The 11,811-nt window shown below is 36.3% G+C and overlaps 1 protein-coding gene across 1 annotated transcript in view; it reads right to left on the reverse strand.

Annotated features, from left to right (window-relative positions):
• The window catches only part of GOLGA4 (golgin A4), a 64,128-nt gene that overhangs the window by 11,908 nt on the left and 40,409 nt on the right, over positions 1 to 11,811 (reverse strand). Inside the window, exons 16-22 of the mRNA XM_009321899.1 lie at positions 11,782 to 11,807; positions 10,897 to 11,018; positions 9,716 to 9,846; positions 5,498 to 5,611; positions 2,079 to 2,099; positions 1,830 to 1,898; positions 1,083 to 1,158 (exon numbers count right to left, since the gene is read on the reverse strand). Coding sequence (XP_009320174.1) covers positions 1,083 to 1,158; positions 1,830 to 1,898; positions 2,079 to 2,099; positions 5,498 to 5,611; positions 9,716 to 9,846; positions 10,897 to 11,018; positions 11,782 to 11,807 — 559 coding nt within the window. The remainder of the gene's footprint in view (positions 1 to 1,082; positions 1,159 to 1,829; positions 1,899 to 2,078; positions 2,100 to 5,497; positions 5,612 to 9,715; positions 9,847 to 10,896; positions 11,019 to 11,781; positions 11,808 to 11,811) is intronic.

The following is an 11,811-nucleotide window of genomic DNA, read 5'->3' on the forward strand; positions in this document are numbered from 1 at the left end:
TTTTTCTCCTTGTACTCATTTTTAGAAATGCCTGAGCTGTTTCCTGTGGAAAAACATGCTAGAACACAAGGGCCTGAGAACAACAGCACTCCCTCAGAGCAAAGGGCCATCTGGCCCAATGCTCTGTCTCCAAAGTGGCCAACCGTCAATGTCTGAAGGAGACCATATGAGCAGTGCAAGTCCACTTCTGTCGGGGTCCTGGGGGTGCTCATAGGCCTCAGTGGCTGGGACCGGCCTCCCCCGGGATGCCCATCCCCACTGTCTCCTGCCAAGGGCCCAGGGGACATGTCTCAGCTCAGCCTGGGGCCTTCAGTCCCTGCCTGAGCCATGTTGTGGGTGTGCCCGTCTCTGCCCCTGTCTCCTGGATGGGCCTGGGACCTGCGCTGCAGAGAGCTGCTCTCCTGGATGGAGCCCTCAGGCCTAGGTCATAGCTTGTCACGCAGAACTCTAGGCATAGAGTAACTATTCTATTCTATTCCCTGCGCTCACCATGAGTCGAATAACGACGAGACTCTTATTTGCCAGAAATGCCAGGGGTTTTTCATCTCCAAAAACACTTTCAAGGACACATAACACAAAGATTACAAGTGGAAACAGGATTTTATTTTATTTATTACTGTGTCAGAGCAGGAGATCTTGCAAAGGAAGTCTAATCAGAAGAAGAGTAAATGCCCAGACATGTAACAAAGATCCATAAAATCTAATATTTGTGTTGTTAAGAATTTTAGAGAGTCATAAAAATGTATATTTAATTAGCCAAGACAAATGGATAATTCCTCCCCACCCACTTTCAAGTGCCACTGCCTATACCGCTCCCCCGGCGATACAGAACGCTTAATAACTCTGATATACAGCTCTTTTAACTCTATGACATAAAAACAAACATCAAACAAAACGCCGTGTGATTTGCTCATCTGAAATCACACACCAGCTCTAATATAACAAGACAAAACAAGGATAAGATGTCATAAAAATATTATACGAGTGTTTTAAAGAGACTGACATTTTAATAAATTGTCTAAACCAAAGCATATCTTTCAAACAAACAAAAAACTTATTTGTGATGAAGACTGTGTACTTACCTCTGTACGGTGTTCCAACCGATGTGACATACATGTTCTTCTCATAATTTTTCAGCCGGTCTTCCAGTACATGAATCTAGATAGAGAACAGTCAAAATGATAAGTGGTGCTCACAAGCAGCTACAATAAGCATAATTGAAACAGTTTTCAGCTAAACATTGTCTCCTTCTAAAAAAGCAAAATACATTTGCTTTTTAAGGAAGGCAAACATTAAAAATTGTGTTATTAAAAATTGTCCCTAAACTACTTAAGGAAATGTGTGTACATGTGTATATACACATAAGAATTTCTATATCAAATGTTATGCATATATATGTATTTATATACATATATACACATGTCTATTTTATACACATAAGCATATGTAAAAAAGAAAACATGACAAAAATGGTACTTAACATCAAAAAAGGTTTAGTTTAGAAACAGAAAAGATCCATAATTTCATTAAGTGCATTGTTCCATTTTTCACTGTGCAAATGTTTTCTAACCAGTATCACAAGCATGTGTTATTTTCATTCTCACAAGCATGTGGTATTTTCATTCTCAGGGGACAGAGGAGTACTTTGAAAAGTGCACAGATCTTCTGAGAGCAAGTATGAGTCAAAACTACTTTACATACCTATTATTTCCATAGTACCTGTGTGGAGATGTGCTACATCATCACTTGAAAAGAACAAATCTTTAATACTGCAAACACGAAGCGTCAAACAAAAGAATACTTTTTACTTGTTCAAACAGCACCTTTACCTGCTCTTTGAACTCCTGCTCTTTCAGTTTTGAATCATTGACTAGTGTTGTCTTCTGTGCAAGCTGTGCCTGAAAGAACAGCCACATATGGAAATCATCAAGAAACTGCTGAAGATATATCATAGGTACCTTTTCTATAAACCTCTTTCTCCTTTTAACACCCACAAACTTATAAGCAGCATTTCTGCTTTCAAACTGCTGTGAGACAGAATTATCTACAGAGCAAAATCAATAAAATTTAAGACTTACCTGAAGTTCTGTTATTGTTACCTAGAACAACAACAAAAAATTTAGATTAAAATGTATGAAAAATACTGTGTATATCAAGCACTGGACACGGGTAAAAAAAAAGAAATATCAATCACCTAGTTCTGATACAGTGTGTTAATTGAGGATGACAAGAATTGAAGTGACCAAATCACACATATACTTACAAAAATAAGTAGTCCCATAAATAGAGTTTAACTTATTTGTATTGACAGTATATAAAGCTTATATTTAAATTCTTTCATTTGATTCTGTAAGACAATTATCATAAATATAACTTCAAGAACCTAGTAATTCCAAATCTTTACAAAATGCATATTGGAGATGAATGATAACTGAATGAGTATGAAGCACATGCCAGAAAACCCTATTCACAGTATTGTATCCTTTTCCTTAATTCTCCAAGTTGCATTTGGAAATGTGAGTATTTATCTGAAAATAGCTTCAGCTTAAGAGCTTCGTGAGCTCTACATCTTGCAAAGATAGCAATGTTTATGAAGTACAGAAATTCCAGCTTAGAATTGTTTCTATCTTTCAATGTTCCAACTCTAAGGAAAATAATGCTTTAATAGCCATGGGTATAACTCAAGGCTGTAAAATCATTTTAACATCAAATAATTTGTGTGTGAATTTTTTTTTTTTTTTTTTTTTCTTTTTTTAAGGTAACCTAAACCTTAACACAGAGGTGGTGCATACTACTTGTTTCTTCCCGAGCCTCTTTGGAATTGTGTTGAAGAGGAAAGCTATTCCCCATCTCTGTAGGTTCATAAAACCTGTGGGTTCTCCTACACTCTGCAAACAGAATATAGGGGAAAATCATTCCTCTGTGGATCTCAAACCTGTAAGTGCAGTTCGTGCTTCTGAAGAGCTAAATCATCTGACCAGACATTTATTTTCTCATGAAGAAAGACAGTTTCTGATATTTTTACATCCCAACACTAACACTTAAGGATGTTAGTATTTGCCAACTGTTTGTCACAGTCAGACAAATATTGTTCAAACGTACAATTACGCTTCATGTCAAAGCGGATACATTATGTGTGATGTTTGGCCTAGGATGACAACAAGCCGCACAGGAGGTTTTATAAGGCAAATTTCTGACTTAGGAGACTCCAACTTTAGACAACAAATGTACCTATTGCCCACAAAAAGTTGCTTCCAGTCAATGGAAGACTTCTGAGCTGTTTTACTACTAGTGCTGAAGGAAAAAAAACCAGAAGAGAAAAATGTTACAAAGCAACAAAACAAAAAAGAAATAAGGTGAGACAAAAGATACCACGGCAAATATAAGATGACAGAATTCATTTGAATGCACATGTAAAACCCAGATGTGGATTTGTACACTTCTGCTCAGGTACGTGGACAAGGTACACAGGCCCCGTCCAATTTTCTCATCTAGCTCTGTAATGCAAATATATGCTATTGTACCAGGTAATAACAAAATTAGTTTCCTACAGACATACCGAGGACAGGCAATGGACAAATTAAGACACGTAAGAATTAAGAAGAACAACAACTCTTAATTTCTAAGGAGGAAGAAAGAAAACTACCTCTTGACCCCAGAACAGACTGTGTCAAAGAGTGAGAATCCAATCCTGAAATACTGATAAAACACGAACTGGAAGCCCGCTTACTTACAGCACTCAAATATTTGAGCTTTGACTGGACCAGATGATGTACCAGGAGCTATCTGCACATTCAATAGCATAACCTGACTATTAGAACAGTTATGTTGTTTTGAGATGAAGTCACCACTGTGGATAGTATGAAATATGAAATTCAGTTAAATCAGAGCTATGCAAAAGAAAGCTTGTGAACAGTTTGCTACGTTTGAATTTAGTTGGAATTCTCAAAATTACTCAAGAAAGCGAGATGCCTGTACGCCAGTGAAATCATGGATATTTAGCTGCCTTACCCTCACCAAAAAATCCCATTCTTATTCTGCAAGCACTTCGAACCTGGATGCTTTAACTGTACTTAAGTACATGCACTACCACACAACCTGGTTTTCCTCCCCTCCAAATGATAAATCATTTATCCTTTAAAACAAACCTATTTATCAGCAATGGGGTTCTCTCAGCTGATTTATACCCGCCACAGGCGGAACAACTCCTTTGAGTTTCTACGAAGTCTGCCATGGAAACTCCAAGGAGTGGAGAACTCTGGACAAGATTCCAAAGACAGACAAAATTAGCTGTTTATTTTGTTTATTGTAAGCAGATTCATCTTTACATAGACATGTAATCTTTGCAATATTAAAATATTTTACAGCTCTATGCAACTATTGCAAATCTGTGCGACGCATTTCTGGGAAGAATTGAGAAATACATGAAATACCATTGCTGGCATATAGATTTGATATAACTTTCATGTCCTATCAGTGAATATGTAATCCTGAAGATGCATGTATAATATGATGCTAAATCATGTTGTATTTATAGCAGACTTCTATAACAAAGCAAGTAGTGAAACACTTGCTTTGAAGTGTTTGAAACTTGTTTCAAGCAAGTAGTGAAACACTTGCTTGAAATGAAGAAGCCCTAAAGATAAAGTACTCTTCATACTTTTCAGCATCATGTCTTGTGGTTTAGGAGTCTCTTAAAGAATCTTCCTCCAGATAAGATTATGTAAGATTATCAGCAGTGGGTGGACAAGGGTTGATTAAGAATACAAGGCAGTCTGATACAAATATTTCTGCTTTTCCTGTTATGAAAACAACACTCATGTCATGGAATAGTTAATAAAAGTAATATAAAGGGTGTTGTAAGCAAGTGCAAGGCAGAAGGGACAAACGTTAGGACGGTGAGGTAATTTGTACTGTAAGTGTAGTGTCAAATAAATATATTTAGCATTCCCATTGCTGCCTGTTGTCACAATGAAAAAATTGAAAATAAGGTTAATATGAATTCTCATCAATGCGTCAACACCTCATATACTTTTCCTCTTCTCAGGGTAATAACAACTAGTAATATTTTCATCAAAGAATTCCTCAAACTAAAATGCGGTCTCAGACCTCCCTGTCCATAATTGATATATTCAAGACACTATTTCAGAGCCCTTTGGAATTTGAATTAAAAAAAAAAAAAATCACACTAAAAATGACCAAACATGATTTCCTTTCCTTCTAAAGGGCTTCCAGTAAAATTAACGTAAAAAATCCCACCTTAATAATCACAACACAACTGGACTTTTTAATATACCATTAAAAAAGGTAGTATCAAATACTGCAGATTCAAAAGAGCTTCACTTTTGAAGAAGTTAACATCTAAAAGAATAGAAACTGTATGGGAAAGTGAAGGCCAGATACATAAATAAAATCCAATTAAGAGCAAACTACAGAATTTTATGAAGACTAAGCATTTCACACCTAAAGATATAAAAATAAATTAGCGCCAGCTCACTTTTTCACTGCTCCAACATTCCTCTTCTGCCATCCTTTGCTTGTATTCCTTTTGCAAGTCTTCCAGCTGTGCCTGCAACTCATGAACTTTTGCTGTCATCTCTTCTTCACGAGCCTTCAAAATGCAGGAGAAAAAAAATTACTTAGACAATCACCTAACCACTCAAAACCTTAACTGCAGCGGACAGAAAGCAATCAACAAAAGAGTTATGCTATACACAGAACGAATATGCTTGAAATTCAGTATAAAGGCTAGTTACACTACGGCACTACAGAAAAGAGCAAGAAACAAACACAGGAGCTTAACAAGATTTTGCAGGCCTTCGACAATTAAGATTACACAGTTAGGATTACAGTTAGTTTTTTGAAAATTAGAAAAAAAGAGCCATTTCTATTGGGCACTGAAACAGCATTCGAGTATAATCCAGTGTGTATTACCGGAGGGATTGTGCTTGCTTATACGATGTTCATGAAAGGGACACATGATGATACAGAGTTACTTCCTATACTCTGGAAGTGACAAGGTCTTAAATCCTTCCCTCACTCACTCTCACAAAGATGTTCCGAAAGCAGTTTTAAGCACATTTTCAGAAACAACGACTTCCCGCTCACAAGGGTTTGGAGGGCACTGTGCAGCGTGGAGGAAAGCAGCAGTGGCAAGAATGGTAGGGAGGAAATGAACTTTTCCTGTATGTTTTATGACAGTATGAGGAGTAAATTTATAGGTGAAAAACATGATGACCTAAATCCTAGCAAGTTAATCCACCTATGTGGCACTTTGCAAAAAGAAGTATTTTTAAAAATTGTGTCCCCTTTGGCCTTTTTGTGAGATAACATGTTAGGGAGCTTATAAAACAGCACTCCAATTCAAAGTGCATGTCTCCACTGCTGAACTAAACTAGAACTCCAGTTTCACCCATGGTAACCACTCAGGGCAGTGAGCTGCCCGCTCTGCTATGCAGTAGTACTTCAGATCAAATCGGTACAATTAATCGACTGTTATCAAGAACAGAACTGCTGATCAGAATTTTGTTCCATTCAAAATCTCAGGAGTACAAACTGTAGTGACGCAGAATATTCACCGGAAATGTAAGTGCAGAACTAGAAAGCTAGTCCAGGCTTAACAGATTTAGGGTATGCCATAAGTAAAAAAAGAATTATTTCACTGTAAGGCCACTTTTTAATGTGCTCCTTGCACCCTACTTAAGAATAAAACATCCTCCCCATGCAGCCCCTTGGCCCAAAAACCGCCACCAAAATGAAACAAAGCAACCACCCCCCCCCAAAAGCTAGTGAATGGGAAGTCACAGTACCCGAGCAAGTTTTACAGCCTAGAAGTTTTAAGAATATCCATCTTCAATAAAAACCTTGCTCAAACATCATGACCCCCAAACAGCATTATTTTTTATTCATTCACATGATTTTTCTATGCCCTCAAAAATACATCAACAATTAACCTTTTCTAAGATTTTTTTTTTTTCTTATAGATGTATATACTCCTCTAGTTAAAAACTCTCAATACCTGGCATAATCAGTTGCTTCTATTTTCCTGTTTGGGGTTTTTTGGGGTGGTGGTCATTGTTGGTTTGGTTTTTTTTTACATTAAGAATCTAAAATCTTACAATTTCTAGACTCCTGTTCACTGAAATAAATCAAAACTGCATGCACGTTCTTCTTAGTCATAGAAGGTAGTTGAAATGCAGAAAAGAAATTCAATTCAAAATGATGAATGACACTTCTGCAAAAGGGACCTATCTGTGAGGCATTATTTTAATAAACCCCTGAATAAAGACTATAATTTAAAATAATTGGAGATCACATGGGGTTCCAACATGCTACAGAAACTGTATTTACAGTAAGAACTTATTGTTCTATACAGCATCTGGCATACTCTGAAAATAAAGTGCATGCTATTTGGATTTAATTACAGTTATAGACTAAGACTTCAATAAAGTCTTAATTTCCCAAATCTTAACCACAAGGCCTATCCTGTATTCACATGGGAGGCATTATGACAAATGAATGAATACACACCTGAAGTTACGTACGTTATTTTTAGCTCACAGATAGCCTTAAAATAAGCTAGCTGGAGCACAACATTCAATTTTTCTCTAATTATATACTTTAGTTGAAGAAGAAAGACTTAGGCCTCAAATTGCAGGCTACGCTGATTCACGAGTCCTTTAATTAGGGAGACTTTCATGAAATCTTATGTGATAAAAAAGTTTTTATGAAAGATAAGAAAGCACCAGATAAAGCAAGAGAAGTACCGGGGGAGCACTTCACAAATAAATCATATTAACAGACTGAGTGATTCCTGCTCGTCTTTAAGGATACATACTCAAATCAAGTTAGACTAATTTTTAGCATTCATTAACCATGCTTAAGATGCAAGAAAGAGCTACAAAGTTATATGAGCAAAATTCATTCTTGCAATTGGCATTAGTTTTGCTTCATCTTCTTACCATTTATGACAGAGACATACCTCTCTGCATAAATGCCTTGATGCGAAATTTCGCAAACCTATCATGAGCCAAATCAGGTATAAGTGGGGTAATAACTGGTAACTTCAGGTTAAATTGAGAAAACCTATATATCTGCTGATGCATATGTTCCTACTTCTATCAGAGATCTCAATGAATATGACATACACTCAATTTAACATAAATATTTCTTAACTTTTGAGATGCTTGCAATACTTTTTCAGGAAAAAAGGTAGCAAATTCTCTAAACTTTTTTTTTCCTTCCCCAAAATAACAGAAAACACACACACATATACCGTTACCTAAAAAAGAAACAAATACTCTGAAATTTAAAATATCAAACTACAGCTTATTGCAGTTCCAGGCAACTGTCATTGCCATCATCAGTGAGATGCAACAAATAACAGTGTTCATATCCTCCAATTGCACAAAGTCAAATTAGTCTAAACCTTCAAGATCATACACTGAGTACAGCATGCATCTTTCTGATACAGGCTGAATGCATCAGAAAACAGAGAGGAATTACATCTGCATGACTTCAAATCACAGACCTATTTGGGCCTGTAAAGTAAGGACCTGAATGGCAACACACTGCACGTTCAGGTAAGAGAAATATAAATCCTCCAGAAATGCAGAATTTAGATCTACGGTACAAAAAAAAAACCACCCCAACCCTCAATTGTTTTATATCATGCAATTTTTCTAAATTAGGAAACAAAAGAAGGGGAGTCTAAATTTAAAACACTGCCATCTCCATCCAACTTGCTAGAAGTTAAAAAAATCAGACTGGAACACACCAACCTGCCCACAAGATTGAAATTTTTAGTATTAAACATTCAGTCATGCTCAGTACATAACTCTTTGGGCTGGTAACTGAGCATAAACAATCAGAAGTTCACCTACATTTATTATTAGTGGCTCTATTCAAGGGACATTCTTTTTTATTAAATTATTTGTGCAAACAGGACTAAGATTAGCAGAATTAAAGCCTGCATCCCAATATGATGTACAGTCTAGCACTGAAAACCGTTTAAACTTTTGTATCATACATGTGGGGCTGGGACAATTTACTTGGCTAAAACAGGAGGCATCCTTGGAAGGTAAAGTGTCTTTAGACTGAAGTTGGCTGCTAACTTCTGGTTGAAGTGTTACTGGAGCAAAACTATGTCTATCTGCAAATATCATGCAGACAAATTGTTCACTTACAACAAGTAAGTGAACTTGTTTTACTTACAAGTAAAAATGAAAGCTTTACTAGCATAAGAACTATGCAAACAGACTGCATCCTGCATAGAACAGAACCTTACTTTAAGGGCTATGGTGCCGATCTGGACAGAGCATCAGAGAAAGAAGCTAGAGAGTGAGGCTGACCCATAAACACCGTATTTAAATCCTTAAAAGAAAAAACACACCACCACCACTCTAGTAAACCTTAAATTCAACTCACTTTCCTCATTTCAATCTGGAACACAAACTGCTCAAGGACATAAGGACCTAACCGTATAATTTTTATTGAGTGATCAGAGCTGGGGCTTAATTTTTGGTGTTCTTTCATGTTCATAAAGCACAGAAACAAACATTTTAACTGCAAGCTAGGTCACCACACATATTAAGTGTAATTCAAGCAGTAAGATCTTTACTAGAAAGAATTATAGTTTTTCTGTCTAGTTATGCAATGAAAAAGGGGAAGAGTTATTTTGAAATGTATGTAGTCATATCACTTTTCAGAAAGATACCTCAAGGATTTCTTCATATTTTTTCACAGTTCTTTTTAGATCATCATCTTTTTCAGCAATTTTTTTATGCAACTGTGTTGTCTCTATGTGATGATTTTCTATCAATTCAGTTTCTACCTCCTGGGCTTTACCTATAAAAAAAAAAAGTCAGGCGATATTAAAAAAAGCATTATTTATTCTGTTAAATTATGTCGCAACAGTATTAAAAAAGCCTAAAGACAACTGTGGAAGGCATCTATAAGGAAAACCTGTCAAGAAAATTAATTTGTCTACACTGTCAGTAATAACTATGTCACTTGATCCTAATATGTATGAAATTTGTTGCCTGCAGTTTGGTATTCGGAGCAGTTTTTTCTACCCGATGCTGGAACTTCCCTCTAAAAGTTAAGATCACAACCAATATTTATCAACTAATTCTATCTCCTACTCTATCTAGAGAAGTAAGTGAAACATCTGCAAATCTTCAGAAATTCCTCACTTGTAGGGGTTTTCCAGTAACTGTGGAGTCAAAAGATGCTTTCTGCTCACTTCTCCAACCTCCAACTTACGCTACGGTGGCAAAAGATGGACAGAGGTGGTGAAATATGCTGTACTCTAGTTATAACCACATGGTATAGCAATCAGACATCATATCCAGTTGGTACCTGTTAGCGGTTACAGTGAATGAAGTCTGCAAGACGCAGCTAAGAAAATGCAATTCTGATTCCCAGATGGATCTAAGTTTCTCTAAAAGGCACCCTTCAGTGCCATATATTCAACAATGGAGTGTTAAAGGTTTGTATTGCTGAAGCCAAAGTAGTATTACAATGAAAACTCACCAATGTGCTTTCACCTCTAAAACCTTACCTTCCTCTTTTTTCTTTTGTACATATGATAAAAAGATAGGTACCTATGGCTACCATGGGTAACTCTTGCCATGACAGATGCAGACAGAGTGCTAGATCGAAGACCCATCCTGGAGGTAAGAAAGAACAGCTACATATGCGTTTTCCTAATTGTGCTACAATTAACATTTATATGTTATTTCCTGAGCAAGAGAAGTTCTTTCCCTGAGTTCTCTACGCAGTCATAAAACACGTTGTCTTTATCGGAGTCCCAGGTAAAACCCCTTCCCCAAAACATCTGAAGATTTGGTTTTCTGGCTATTTTACTGATTACAGTTATATTGGTATTTCACTTACTGATCGTCTCTTTTACTGCTGTTTCCAATTCTCTTTCTTTTTGAGCCAGCTGAGTATTGAACTCTCTCATTAACTGCTTTAAGGTGGAGTTGTGCTTTAACTCAACGTCTTCTTGTTCACATCTGTACAAAAACGTCAAAAAAATACAGTGAGGAAATAAAATGTTTAAAGAGAGTGCAACAACAGTTTAGCAAGGTAGGAGATCTGGGAATTTCTCCAGAATTATTTCAGAATAGGATGGTTTTGAATTACATGAATTCTGTGGGATTCAGTGAGGCTTTTTGTTCCCCTCCTATCAAATTCACTTGGAAGGCGTAGGTGTTTCATTTAAAAAACAACCCAGAACTGAACCCTTCCAAAAGATACGGAGTTTTTGCTGAGGAAGATGAAGAACTGAAAGTAAAGAATGTGCTGCATAAAAGCAGAATTTTTCGGGAATTCCTTGCTTGAGAAACCATTAGAGTGCTGAGCAGTATACCACACTTTTGTGCAGTACATATGAACAATTCTTGATATTATTTGAACATGAAGCTCTCACTATTAAGTTTTAATAAACTTTGTTTCCTGTTTGAGGAAAATAGAACTATATTTAAGTTCTGGCAATGCTGAAAATAACCATCACTAAAACAAAATCAAAAGCAGTATTACTTTGCCAAAAGACAAACCACTTTTTAAACTGATGACTCAAATAGTGTTTTATGTGTTCATGAAGTGTTACTTTCAAGTAGCTCTTTTCTTGCTGTTTCTCTATTTAGAAAAATGACAAAAAAAACCCCAGTCATTATTTCATTGTTACAAATTGAGCTTTAGAAAAGTATGCTTGAGGTTTTAGTGGTTAAAGATAAAGCAAAGAAACAGTAACAAGACCAGGAACAAAGAATTTACCTGATTTTCTGCTCCATTTCTTCTAAGGAC

Source organism: Pygoscelis adeliae, unplaced genomic scaffold (assembly GCF_000699105.1).
Source record: "Pygoscelis adeliae isolate BGI_AS28 unplaced genomic scaffold, ASM69910v1 Scaffold194, whole genome shotgun sequence".
NCBI lineage: Eukaryota > Metazoa > Chordata > Aves > Sphenisciformes > Spheniscidae > Pygoscelis > Pygoscelis adeliae.